At 35.4% G+C, this 14933-nt stretch overlaps 1 protein-coding gene across 1 annotated transcript; it reads left to right on the forward strand.

Moving 5' to 3' along the window:
* The first annotated feature begins 13719 nt into the window (after positions 1-13719).
* LOC132008358 (olfactory receptor 4C12) lies at positions 13720-14649 on the forward strand. Its single transcript, XM_059386874.1, has one exon. It carries the CDS (start codon positions 13720-13722, stop codon positions 14647-14649), a length of 930 nt encoding a protein of 309 aa, XP_059242857.1.
* Positions 14650-14933: the final 284 nt, after the last annotated feature.

Below are 14933 nucleotides of genomic sequence, written 5' to 3' on the forward strand. Positions count from 1 at the left end.
GATATAACATTATGAGATGTGAAATACCCATAAGTCCTGGGTTATATCAGATAATTATTCTAATAGAAAGGGAAATGAACAGAAAATTTCTTTTATTAAATAAAATATAGAGAAGGGGGTGGGATTATGGACATTGGGGAGGGTATGTGATTTGGTGAGTGCTGTGAAGTGTGTAAACCTGGTGATTCACAGACCTGTACCCCTGGGGATAAAAATATATGTTTATAAAAAATAAAAAATTAAAAAAAAAAATAAATAAATAAATAAAATATAAATATAGGATTTGTGAAAGAGGGAACCGATTGCACACATGAACAAGTGACTGCCTTGCCTTTGAGCCCTATTAGATCCTTCTGAGGAGTTACTTACTCTCATAGCTGAATAGATCCTACTCTGTGACCAATTTTTGGTGGATTCCTAACAAGCAGTTTTAGCTTATAGATGGCGGCTCTGGTGTGGAGAGCCATCACTCAGTCTGGGAAGTAGCTTCATAGAGGTCAACTAATTGAAGAGGAAAATATAAATATACTTCGTGGATTGAGCTACAGGTTAATGCAGTCTGCTTCAGGGGTCCTGGATGACAGGAAGATGTGGAAAACCCAGTGTTACATCAAATGAAGGATTTGAGTGAAAATTAATTCAGTAGTAAGAAGTAATTGCTGTTAATGAGGGAACCAATCAATAATAATGTTACTGTTATTTGGTTTAATACTGGTATAACTGGTAGATTTAATTTGATTTACACAAAATCTATAATCCTATTATTAATGATTAAATTTATTAGGAAATTAAATTAACACCTTCCATGATAGTCATACAATGAAATCTGGTTAGAGAAGGAACTAGAATTAGTTAACAATCAATTAATTGTTATACTAAATCAACATATTGATACTTTTCATAAAAGTTTAATTTCAGTAGTGTGATAGAATAGTCCTTCAACTTGGGCATGATTGTCAACAAGTTTGTGGTAGAATATTTGGTTAACTCAAGTGCTTATCTAAACAATACCCATCTCTTATTTGATGATATAAGTAATGGGCATTTTGGAAGTTGTATGTTTTTCCCCTGTGCTATAAATGGTACAAAATATGCAAGAGAAAGAATGACTATGAGTGATTTGTAGTCTTGACCAAGAGTCTGAGCGTGCACTGTATATGAGTCATTTACTATACAACAGGAAAGTCTAGCCTGATCTCTGGTTATGCTTGGCTTTGACTCTTGGCTAGGATAAGACCACTGGGAGTTTTGGTCATTTTTGCAAAGTCCCAAACTCCTTTGATAGTCCCAAACACACCAAGAATCATTTTTTTACCAATGGCCTTTACTCAACATAACTGGCTTGACCAGAAGGACATAAACACCTTATTACAAACTTCTGCCTTTGCTTTCCTGAAGCCAGGACTTATCTCATGGTGATTTTGGTGGTTCAAAAGGAGATGAAGCTTATTTCTCTCTGTGAATAAGGACTCATGGGAGATTGTTTGGACATTTATAGAATATTCAGTGCTTTCCTGTATCCTGTTTTTTGTTTTACATTAACAGTGGTCTTAAATACATTATATGAGAATGCTTTCCGAGGTCTTGTGAGTCCTTTCAGATATATAAACTTGCAAAACTTTTGCCATTAATGACTCCACTAGAAGTATTTGCAGGATAGGTAGGATAGAATGGGATGAACAATTATGCAATTCCACAGTTTATATCTTCACCATTTCACAACATTTTTCTTTGGTGTTGCCTGACCCTATGAGCATCATTATGTGTTTAAACTTACGTGTATTGATGGAAGCTAATACTGATGCCCAAGACATAGCATCTTTTCTCTTCTTCTTCTTTTTTTTTTTTTTAAAAGATTTTTATTTATTTATTTGACAGAGATCACAAGTAGGCAGAGAGTCAGGCAGAGAGAGAGAAGAAGGGAAACAAACTCCCCGCTGAACAGAGAGCTCGATGTGGGGCTTGATCCCAGGATTCTGGGATCATGACCTGAGCTGAAGGCAGAGGCTTAACCCACTGAGCCACCCAGGTGCCCCAGACATAGTATCTTTTCAATTAAATTTGAAAACATGTATTCCTCGGGTACTTTAGGGTGGACCATATCTTCATCTCATGTAGCTAAATTACAGATAACTACAAATGTAGCCCAGTTACCAAATGACAAGTTCAATACTGTGATTCTTTCCCTATCAGAGCTTAGGATATCTGCTTGGGTGTGTGCCTAAAGATGTGTTAACACAACTGCTGTCATATTCAGCCATGTGGAAAAATAGTATGGTTGAGCTGGGAAATCTGGTGATAGGGAGAGATTGTGGGACAAAAATAGTAATAAATGGAAACATGTAGAAACACTTATAAGTGGATCCTAATTCCAGAGAAGAAAATCATGCTATTTTCAAGAGACAACTTTGGAAAAAGAATTAGTACTATTACCACTTCTCTCATAGGCTACTGATGAAAGACTTACTAGAGAAATCCTTTGAACTTGTTTTCTCCATAGTAGTGAACTTGCCTTCCTGCTCAGGCTCTACCTAAAACTCCCCAACTGGATACTTTGGAGAAAAGAAGTGAGGTTACACATTGACAACTCCATTCATGGGTAGATGACTATAGGTATAGTTTGGCTTTATAGGTTATATTTACCATGTGGTCATTTTTCAGATGATCTGAGAAACACTACCAATAAATCATACACGAGATAGAATGTTGCATAATAGACATTCTGTGTGGTCACAAGTGGATATGATAAATTGCTAATCTTACAGATAGAATGGAAGGTAGATTATTGCTGACTTCCAGAGCTGGCAGAACTTCATTTGCTCCTTTGAATATACCAGATGTGGAAGTAGAATGAATGTGTTTAGGAAAGCAGAAATAAAACCCAGTCAGACCTGAGGGAATCCAACTTGGGTTTGATATAATGGCTCAATATTTCTGACTTTTCTCCTCTGGAGGTATGTAAAGGACATTCCTGGGAAATGCTATGACATACCAGATGGAGCAGTATTTGGGATAGAACAGAGCCAATTGATAATCTAATAGGGCCATGCAATACTTTTTTGTGAAACCTTTTCCCCAAATTGCACAAAACAATCAATGTCCAATGGCAACAAAAGATCTGGTGATTTAATTAGCACTGTTATTTAATTACCACCTTGCTTTCTCAGTTTATAAAGGCTAATCATGATGAAAAAGATTTGCTCCCCCAAACAGGGCCACCAGAGGGCTCTCTGTTGCAGGAGATAGACTGTGGCTTGAAATTGGGTTGGGATAAAGTAAAACTGTAGTGAGTGGAGAAAGTGGGTAATTGCTATAATGCAATACCATATCTATCACTGTTGATGGGAGAAAACTTGCACCTTATGCAAGAAAACATATTGACAATTTTAATCACTACATAATCCAGTGTCTGTAAAGTCTAATGGCCAGAAGAGCTAGAGGTCCAAGGCAAAGAGGAGGTTTTTATAGGAACATTATGGTAAGCTTAATTTACGGCAGGATGTTATTTCACAATGTTGCCTTTATTGTTTTGTAATGGCCTGATACCACAGATATATCTGTCAGTTTTATTTCCCCTGTGGTTTGATTGTTTGGGAATGAACAGATAGAGGAAGTAGATTGTGTTGATCCTATTAGGGAAGGGGTGGCAGATGGATAGTGTTACACAATGATACTTGGAAGCCAGTGTATGAAACTAAACCTGTACTATGATATCTGGAATCTGATTATATACACACACACCAGTAGGAATCCAGAATTTAATAAAAGGTGGCCTCCAATTACTATTCCAGTCACTGGGAATATGTAGTGCATGGGAAAATTTGTTGGGAAGGAAGAGAGAATGATCCTGTAAGTTCACTAGCTTTATGGTGGTGGAACACTAATCTTCCTGACATGGCTTTCTGGTAGAACAAAGGATTTGTGAGTTTGTTGATGAAAACATATTTTGTAACGTTGATTTGATGCCCACAATTCTTATAATACCCATGGAATTTGATTTAGCAAAAAAGAAGTGAATTTGTTCTTAGAGAAATTAAAACTGTATGAAATGGCTCCATTAATATGTAAAAACATTTTAAATAACTGGATAATGTAAGAAAAGCCTAACTGAGCTGCAAAAAATATTCAGATTTTTGTAGGGATTACTAATTATGAGTGGTATGCTTTGTTCACAGAATTTCTAAGTTTGTATTTAATGTGGCCAATCTGGTGGTCACTAAAGTATTAGTAGGATTATTTTTCTACATAATTTATTGTTGAAAGTGTTATGAGCTAAATTTTAAAAGATGCATGAGAATATGTAGAAAGGAGATATTGACTGAGATCATAGGTTGGACTGGGAAGCAAAGAGTTAGAAGCTTGTTAGCAACACATTTTATCTCTATACACAGGCCTTGGGCAAGAGGGTTAGTTGATTCAGTTAAAAGACTATAGAAACATGTTAATGAGCTCTTGGGAAACACACTCATTGGTATTTACCAGGGGGGAAATTCTTGAAGCAGGATGCTATGGAATGCTTGAAGCAGGATTTATCTCATTTACCTAGAATTACTAATGGAAAACAAACCTAGAATTCTGTGGGTTTATGGGGCATGGCTTTCTGGAAAATCTCCCCTCCCCCCGGAAAATCCTTTAATTTAATTTAATTTTTAAAAAGATTTTATTTATTTGCTAGAGAGATAGAGAGAGCCAGAGAGCACCAGTGGGGATAATGACAAAGGGAGAAGGAAAAGCAGGCTTCCGGCATAGGGAGCTCAATGTGGGGCTTGATTCCAGTACTCTGGATTCATGACCTGAGCCGAAGGCAAACACTTAACCAACTGAGCCACCCAGGTGCCCTGCTTTCTGGAAAATCTTGCACAAGCTGTGTGGCTATTCGAATATAAAGTGTCATGACCAAAATAGTTTCCTTTTATGTAAATGATGGCTGAATGCATTACTTACAGAAATCGTATGTTATGCATCAAGCAGAGAGCACTTGAATACAGTAAGAAAGGGCCTAAAGAGTGATACTGACAGTCCTGAACTTCTCCAGTTTTCTGCAGTATCTCATAATTACTTGTATCCTTTCAGTTATTAATAAAACGTGAAACCAGATAAGATCTTTAATTTTTGTACATTTGACCTTGCAATCTGATTCTGTTTTCTCAATCAATAAAGTCAGATGTTTATTTTTTGAAAATACTTAAAAACTTGATGAATTATGAACAAGACTAGTCAAGAACAAAAGAGAGAGAGAGGGAGAGGCAGAAAAAGTTATCCATATGAGGAATGAGAAAATTACTATAATTTTTAAATTGAAATTAAAATAAGAGGCTTTTATAAAAGTTTTATGACAATAAAAGTGAAATTTTAGATGAAATAAAAAATTAGAGATCTTATCAAAACCTATTCAAGAGGAAATAAAAATTTGAACATTTCTTTTTATATTCATTTAATTCTCTAATTAAAGCCTAATCTCAAAAATTAAAGGCTTGATGTCTTCCCTGGTGAATTTACAAAATATTGAAGGGAAAATTTTTCAAGAGAAAAAGAAAAGGTGAGGATTGTATAACCATGAGACTAAAACCTGACAAAAACTTTACAAGAAAGAATTACAGGATGATTTTGATATAAAAATCCTAAATAAAATATTAGTAAATTTAATCCAGTAACATTCAAAAGAGTAACACAACTTGGCCAAATTGTATTTGTTCCAAGAATGCAAGATTATTATAGTGTTAAAAATTTAATCAATGTGATTTATCACCTTAGTAGAATAAGTGAGAAGATCCGTAGGATCATCTCAACAGATGTGGAAAAAATGTGATAAAATTAATGACTATTTTAGATTAGAATCTTCAGCAAATACTAGGTACTAGATATTTATAAATCCTCCAGATGGTACTATTTGTGCAGAGAGAAAAATGAATGAAGAAAAAAAATGAACAGAGCCTCAGATACCTGTGGAATACCAGCAAGAGTACCAACAGGAGCATAATGGGAGTTCCAGCAGGAGAGAATATAGAGAAGCAGAAAGAGTATTTGAAGAGATAGTGGCTTGTATTTTCCAAGAACATTAATCTACCATCCAACAACAAACTCAAAATAGGATAAACACACACATATGAGGTAACAATCAAATGACCTGAAGCCGAAGACAAAGAGAATCTTGAAAGTAGAAGGGGGAGGCAACTCACCATGTACAAGGGATTCTCATTGAGACAAACAGCTGATTTCTCATTAGAAATGTAGGGTCAGAAAACAATGGGATGGTATATTCCAAGTTTTGTCAACTAAGAATTCTATATTTAATACAAGTATCTTTCAAAAATGAAAGAGAAATTAAGAAATTTCCAGATAAACAAAACCAGAAAGGTTTCATCACCAGCAGACTTGCTCTCCAACAAATACTAAAGGGAGTCCTTTAGACTGAAATGAAGTTGACACCAGGCAGTAATTTGAATCCACATGCAGAAATCAAGAACTCTAGTAAAAATAACTACATAGGTAAATATAAAAGACAGTATTTGTGTACTTAGTTTGTATCTCCATTTTCCTTGTATCTGATTTAAAAGGGATCTGCATAAAGCAGCAATTATAAATCTGTGGCAAGGGGCTTACAGTATATAAACATGCACATTGTATGGCAATAAAAACACAAAAGGAGAGAGGGACTAGAGCTACACGGAAATAAAGTTCTTGTGCGGTATTGTAATTGCTCTAGTATTAATCTGAGTTGTATTGTTTAAGATTTTAACTATACTTTCCAGAGAAACCAAAATAACTTTGTTATTAAAAGTTCAATTAAAAAAAGCCCTAAAAAACAGAAAAATAAGCAATAAGAAAAAATAGAACACTATGAAATATCTATTTAGCCCATCAAAAAAGGCCGTAGCAAAGAATAAAGATGTAAAAAAGAAAGGACAGTGGAAAACAAATAGCAAAATAAATGTAAATTCTGTCTTAACAGTAATTACATAAAATATACATTTTGGAACTTCATTTAAAAGGCAGAGATTCACAGAATGGATATAAAAATATGATCTAAATACAGTTGAACCTTTTTTTGTTGTTATTTTTCTTTTTTGTTTCAAGTTTTTATTTAAATTCTAGTTAGTTAACATATAGTGTATTATCTGTGTCAGGAGTAGAATTTAGTGATTCATTACTTATATGTAACACCCAGTGCCCTTGAACAGCATGGGTTTGAACTGTGTGGGTCCACTTACAGGCAGATTCTTTTCAATAAATATAGTACAATACTATAAATGTATTTTCTCATCCTTAAGATTTTATTAACATTTTCTTTTCTCTAGCTTACCTTATTGTAATGATACAGTATATAACACATATAAAAATATGTGTTCATTGACTATGTCATTGATAAGGCTTTCAGTCAACAATAAGCTATTGGTAGTTAAGTTTTGGGGGAATCAAAAGTTATATGTGGGTTTTGACTGAGGTGTCAGTGTCCCTAACCCCCACTTTTTTCAAGGGCCAACTGTATATTTTGTCTATAAGAAATATAGTTTAGATTCATAGACACAAATAAGTTAGGAAGGGAAAGTATGAAAAATCTATACCATGCAAAAGGTAATCAATTGAGAGCTGAAATTTTTATAGGTTATTTTATATTAACATAAGATGGAATAGACATTGAGATGTAAATTACTAGAGACCAAAAAGATACTTTATAATGATGAAAGAGTCAATTAATCAAGATATGATAATTATAGATTTATATGCAGCTAATAGAGCCCCAGAATTCATGAACACATGTATAATACTGACACAGAAGAAAGAATACACAGACATCTTTAACACTAGTAGCTGGAGACTTTAATATCCCACTTTCAATAATGGATAGAGAGCTTACCAGAAGTTCAACAAGAAAACAAGAGGGTTAATACTATAAACCAGCTATACCTAACAGATAACTAATATAGCTCTTGAACAACAGCAGACTGTAAATTCTTCTCAACCTCACGGAAAACATTCTTTAGGTTGGATCATATATGAAGACATAAAATAAGACTCAATAAATTTAAAAGTATTGAACCTACAAAGTATGTTCTCTGACCACAGTGTAACAAAATTGGAAATTATAATAGGAAGAAATTTGGGAACTTTATAAATGTGTGGAAATTATATAACATACTCTTAAATAACCAGGGGTCCAAGAGGAAATCATGAGGAAAACTAGAAAATATTTTGAGAGGAATGAAAATGAAAACACCACATACTGCAACCTGTAGAATGCATCTAAATCAGTGATTAGTGGGAAATTTATATCTGCATATACCTATATTAAAAAAAAAAAGAAAGGCTTCAAATAATTTAACCTTCCCCCTTAAGGCATTTGAAAAAGAAGGGCAAACTAAAACCAAAGTAAACAGAGGAAGGAAATAACAATGATTAGATCAGAAACAAATGAAGTAGAAAAAAGAATAGAGAATAGAAAAACAATCAAACCAAAAGGGGGTTCTTTGAAAAAAAAAAAAAACACACACACAAAACACTGAAATGACAAACCTTTAGCTAGATTGACCAGGAAAAAAAAAATGGAGAGAAGACTCAAACAGCTAAAATCAGGAATAAAAGTGGGGACATTATTATGAACCTTACAAAAAAAAAATCATAAGGAGATCCTATGAACAGTTGTATGCCAGCAGTTTATAAAATTTAGATGAAATGAACAAACTCTAAGTAAGATACAAACTAATGACTCAAGTGAAATAGATAATCTGAATATATAAATAACAAGAGATTGGATTAATAAAAAAAAAAAAAACTTGCCACAAAGAAAAACTCATGTTAAGATGGCTTCATTTTGAAGTGAATTTCATCAAACATTTGGGATAGAATTAGCACCATTCTTTCTCAAACTCTTCCAGAAAATAAGAGAGGAGGGAACACATTCTATAAGACCAGTATTGCCCTAATATCAAGACTAGACAATGATACCATTAGAAAACTATAACCAACATCTCTTATGTAAAGACACAAAAATCCTCAAAAAATATTACTAACCTGAATCCAATAGTCTATAAAAATAATTATATACTGAGAGCAAGTGAGATTTATCTCAGGAATGCAAGTTTGGTTTAATATATGAAAATCAATCAAGGTACTACACCAAAGTGAGGGAAGAAGGGACATAGGGCTTAGTAAGGATAGCTGCTGTTACATTTTTCCTGGTCTGCCATCTACTGCATAGCCATACATTTAAATATAGCCACTGTTTTAGTTCTCATGATATGTGATTTTAATAATACCTATTTCCTTCAGGCTGCAGAGTACTTGCTACTGTATATGTTTGCAAGACCACAGAACATTCTGATCTCCATTGACCTGAGAATACTACGTGTGAAGAAAATTTGAAGAAATCTGTTTGCCTAGGAAAGATTTCCATTATCAAGTGGCCAATAGAACTCCAGATTTCCAAAAAAAGGTCATTGAAAAGGCATCAAAATCTGTGTTTTTTAGACTTCTACATCAGACAAGTTGGACAAGAACTTTTAACCTCCATTTGGCCTCCAACTCTACATCTTAGTCTGCTTGAAAATATATCAAGTCCAATTGTTCTTATGTGTTCATTTATAGTATAGTCGAGAGGCTGACTTACTATCTTAACCTTCTCTGGTGCCCTCATCCAAGGAAGTTATTTCCTTGGGGATAAGCAATCTAAATGAAACCCCATGTTGTTGTTACAGCCTTTAGTGCCCATTTTGTGATACCCAAGGGCTGGGAGGAGGAATGCTTTATTACATAATTTATAGACCAAGAATGTAGTTTATGCCACATAGGCATAAACTGCAGGGAAAAGAGACATTTGGGTGAAGATATGTTGTTCACAGATGCATTCTCTCAAATAGTTATTTCTAAGGCAAATCTTTAAAAAACAGAGATAATTAATTCCCGAGAGAGCAAAGCCTTAGATAGAAAGCTTTGATGCTCCCAGTATCATCTCTAAACATGATGACTCAAAAGGAAGTTGCTTTCTTATTTTAAGGGCAGAATAAGAGAGTTGTATAAAGTGATAGAAATATGTGTGTGTTTTTTTTTTTTTTTCTATAGCCATAGAGCTAGGTGCTGAAGATCAGAAGATTCTCAGTAGCTAAGGACTTTGAATTCCATGTTCGAGATAACAATTTCTTTTCCTTTGACTTGAATATCTAAAGCGTTGGAGCTTTGAAAATGCCATTGTCCTGTTGGTGGGGACATGAGAAATATACATGTACATGGCATGATGTTTGAACAGGTACGCATAATGGTTATTTCTTTTTCCTGAATACATTGGGCATTCTCCTTAACAACAGAGGCAGCCAGGTAAGTTAACTAGAATTGCTGTTTTTTAATCCAGTTTCTCACATTTCCATTTTCCCTCAAGGGGTTTTGAAACTAAAATCGTTGAAATATTGCTTTCTGATATTTTATGGGTGACCACTTTAAGATATTGTAGGATATTTTGCAGAAATATTTGTTCTCTTCACTCTATATGGAAATATCCATAATCTATCAGGAATAATTTTACATTTTATGGATTCCTGAGTCAATTGCTAGGCTTTTGAATGTGGAGACTGCAGTAGAGCAGCAAATTGGAACTGGATGGTCACTGAAGGGTTTCCTTCAGCGTTAGGGCATATAGTGTGGGTAGCTTGGATAGCCAGAGACTGGCTTATGTCTGGTCACTCATTTCATTGAAGTAGTACTCTGATTTTCATAATTTCTAGGGATGAAAGAAGGGGGAAAATCTCTTCTAATTATAGGAGCAGATATGAGAGGCAACTGAAAAGAAACAAAGAGAAATTTGAGGTGAAGCCAAGACAGGCTGTATGACTTTTACCATCATTAAGATAGGTCAGCATGGAAGAGAGGAGAAAGGACAATATTTGGATTCTGTTTCTTAAAGGAAATCTTAAGCCCTAAAACTGAGAACCTTGAGGAGGGTGCATTAATATATAAGATCTGCAAGAAGGAATGTACCTCCTGCACAGTTGGGAAACTACACTAAATCCCAGGCTCGGAAGCACTTGTTATTCTGACTCTTAACTTTTCTTGGATTTCATTCTAACTTAGGTAAGACCTTATTTCTGCTATAATGGATGTAGTCCCAACAGTATGATGGCATTTTTTGCATCCTTAACTCACAGGTAGCTCCCCCCATCCTTCCCCATTTTTTTAGAGATTCAAGGCAGGCATTGCTAAAGATAAGAGATGAAAGTTAATTCTCTTTGTTACCTTAGGGTGATTTTTTTTCTTGTAAACATTCATTTCAAGGGAAGCAAGATGTGATGGTAGAAAAAAAAAATCACTGCATTGGGCACTAGAAGACTTTTTCCTGTGGTCTGATCTAAACAGTTAGCTGTGTTTTCTTGGACTTTATCTCTCTGCAACTTAGTGTCCTCATCTTTAAAGAGCATATATGTTTTCATTGCAAGGAACTAGAGCATTTTTACTGTACAACAATTTTAGCATTCAATGGACCCTTGAAATCATTAGAATCTGACTCTACATTTCATAGTTTAGTGAAATAAATGCCATGGATTTTATATGGTCTCCGGTGGTGGCTTTAGTTACCAACCCACTTGTCCAAACTCTGACATTGGCTGATTCTCAGAAGTAAACTGGATCTGTATTGGAGAGGCACTTAGTGCTGATGAGCTAGAAGCAGACATCCTGGGTTTAAAGGCAGTCTCCCCCTCCCCTTTTTTTTTTTTTAAATCATTATCACTTTCGGCAAGTCATTTACCTTCTCTCTCTTTTTTTTCAAGATTTTATTTATTTATTTGACAGACAAGATCTGCCTGCTGAGCAGAGAGCCTGATGTGGGGGCTTGACCCCAGAACACTGAGACCATGACTTGAGCCGAAGGCAGAGGCTCTAACCCACTGAGCCACCCGGGCACCCCCATTTACCTTCTCTTGACCAGAGTTTCATTTTATTATATATATATATATATATATATATACATATATATATATATATACATATATACTGTTATCTTCATAACTGGCACTGTTATGAAAATTAAGTGAAATAATGCATGTGAAGTATTTAGTATGGTGCCTAGCACATGACCACCTCTCATTAAAAATGAACTATTATTGTAGGAACTAACATGTTGTGAAAATAAATCTCCACATGCTATTAATAATGGAGTAAAACAGAGCTGTAATAAAAATTTCCATTTCAAAATGTTTGAGCATGTGAATTTAAACAAGTAACAAAGATTTCTGTGCTTAGAAGAAATTTGTCTGAAATAAGAAATGTCGTTATTTTTTTAAAAATAGATTTTATTTATTTATTTGACAGACAAAGATCACAAGTAGGCAGAGAGGCAGGCAGAGAGGCAGGCAGAGAGAGAGGAGGGGAAGCAGGCTCCCCACTGAGCAGAGACCCCCAAGGTGGACGTGGGGCTCGATCCCAGGACCCTAAAATCATGACCTGAGCCGAGGCAGAGGCTTAACCCACTGAGTCACCCAGGCACCCCCATAAGTCCTTACTTTTAATTGCAGTCTGAGGATTCTTTTATGGAAGACCAGGTTCATTCTGTTTGATCAACACTATTCTCCATTTCTCACTTATCCAAAAATATGAGTATTAGAGGGTTTGAGTAGTAATAGGTACATTATTGGTCTTTGGACTAGGACAAGAAAAGAAACTGATCCTGAGGGCGCCTGGGTGGCTCAGTGGGTTAAGCCGCTGCCTTTGGCTCAGGTCATGATCTCAGAGTCCTGGGATCGAGTCCTGCATCGGGCTCTCTGCTCAGTGGAGAGCCTGCTTCCCTCTCTCTCTGCCTGCCTCTCCATCTACTTGTGATTTCTCTCCGTCAAATAAATTAATAAAAACTTAAAAAAAAAAGAAACTGATCCTGTGCTTGAGTCTGTCAATTAATAGAGGGCATCAAACACATTAATTTTGACATAAGACCAAGTTTTGTTTGTATGTTTGTTTCTATATGGGGTAGATGAAAATTATAAAAGACAAGCATTTAAAAATATACTCAAATTACTTCAAGATTTGCAAGAAACAAGTAAGTGAAATAATAGTAATGAATGAGTCAAATTTGGGGTTTTCTGTCTGATTTTGATCATAAAACCCAACTTTTGGCCTGGACCTTCAGGAAGCTATAAAAATGTATTAGTTAGTTGTTGGTTCTCCCAAAGGTCTTCTCCTTTAGAGAAGAGTTGGCAATTAGAAGTGCACTCAATTTTCTTCTCAAGGGCTCTCATCCCTGGAAGGATTATCTGATGCATTGGTCTTCCAGAAGGGAGACCACTGTCTTGGGGCTTGGACTCTTAAACTACCATTTCAGTAAAGCACTTATGGGATCATCTGGAAGAGGTGTTCTTTCCATGTACCTCATTATGTAACTTGCCCATATGTAAGAGGAACAGTTTATCTTAACCTTCTCTGCCTTTATGATTTAAGAATACATTGAGATACAGAGAATAGAGCAATCTGAGGTCCAGGAAAAAGTGAGCATTAACAATGGCAAAACTTAGCTTTAAATACTATATTGAAGTTTAATTCTATGTCCACCAAGAGAAGTTTTGACCTACCTATTCCTAGAAAGTTTTGGAAAGGGAAGGAATCATCTAAGATTGTCAGACTACTGTTAAAAGTCAGAGTTTTGTACTGTTTGATGATTTTATGGTTCCTTATTTCTTTCCTTTTTGTTCTTTAGAAGTAAAGCTTTCCTTCCTGAAGTTTTTTATCCCCCACAGCACATAGATGGAGAATAAAAGAAATGTGACTGAATTTATTTTAATAGGTCTTACACAGAACCCCATGATGCAGAATATAGTGTTTCTGGGATTTTTGGTTCTGTACTTGGCAACACTCTCAGGCAACCTACTCATTGTGGTTACCATTACCACCAGCCAGGCTCTGAACTCTCCCATGTACTTCTTTCTGACTCATCTTTCCTTGATAGACACAATTTATTCTTCTTCTTCAGCTCCCAAGCTGATTTTGGACTCCCTTCATGAGAAGAAAACTATCTCCTTTAATGGGTGTATGGCTCAAGTCTATGCAGAACATATTTTTGGTGCTACTGAGATCATCCTGCTGACAGTGATGGCCTATGATCGCTATGTGGCCATCTGCAAACCTCTGCACTATACAACTATCATGAACCACAGGCTGTGCCTTCTTTTGCTAGGAGTGGCCTGGACTGGAGGATTTCTCCATGCAACGATTCAGATCCTCTTCACTGTCTGGCTGCCCTTCTGTGGCCCCAATGTTATAGATCATTTCATGTGTGATTTGTACCCTTTGTTGAAACTCGTCTGCATGGACACTCATACCCTTGGTCTCTTTGTTGCTGTCAACAGTGGTTTCATCTGTCTTTTAAACTTCCTACTTTTGGTGGTGTCCTATGTGGTCATCCTGTGCTCCCTAAAGAACTATAGCTTGGAGGGGAGGCGCAAAGCCCTTTCCACCTGTGTTTCTCACATTACAGTAGTTGTCTTATTCTTTGTGCCCTGTATATTTGTCTATCTGCGCCCAGTGATCACTCTGTCCATTGACAAAGCTGTTGCTGTCTTTTATACTATGGTGGTCCCAATGTTAAATCCTTTAATCTACACCCTCAGAAATGCTGAGGTAAAAAATGCTATGAGGAAGCTCTGGAGAAAAAAAGTAATTTCAGATAATAATTAAATGTATCTTTGATATAGAAGTAATAGAAGTAATCTAATGCAAGCTTATTGATATATATATGAGGACATCAGCTCTAACAAGAATTTGAATAACACTTGCCAATAGCCACTTAAATGCAAAACTAAGGGTTGAACTGGAATCCATACTTACTGTCTCCCATCCCACACTCGTATCATTACAATTTACTGCTTCTTAATTCATAAATATTTACTTATTACTTAGAATCTCAAATATCTTTAGAACTAAAAGATATGAATCTAGAATATTGTACTTGTTTTAAAATA

This window comes from Mustela nigripes, unplaced genomic scaffold (assembly GCF_022355385.1).
Source record: "Mustela nigripes isolate SB6536 unplaced genomic scaffold, MUSNIG.SB6536 HiC_scaffold_148, whole genome shotgun sequence".
In the NCBI taxonomy this organism is placed as follows: Eukaryota; Metazoa; Chordata; class Mammalia; order Carnivora; family Mustelidae; genus Mustela; species Mustela nigripes.

Coding starts and splice junctions, on each gene's coding strand:
- LOC132008358 (XM_059386874.1), top strand. CDS start 13,720: ATGGAGAATAAAAGAAATGTGACTGAATTTATTTTAATAGGTCTTACA.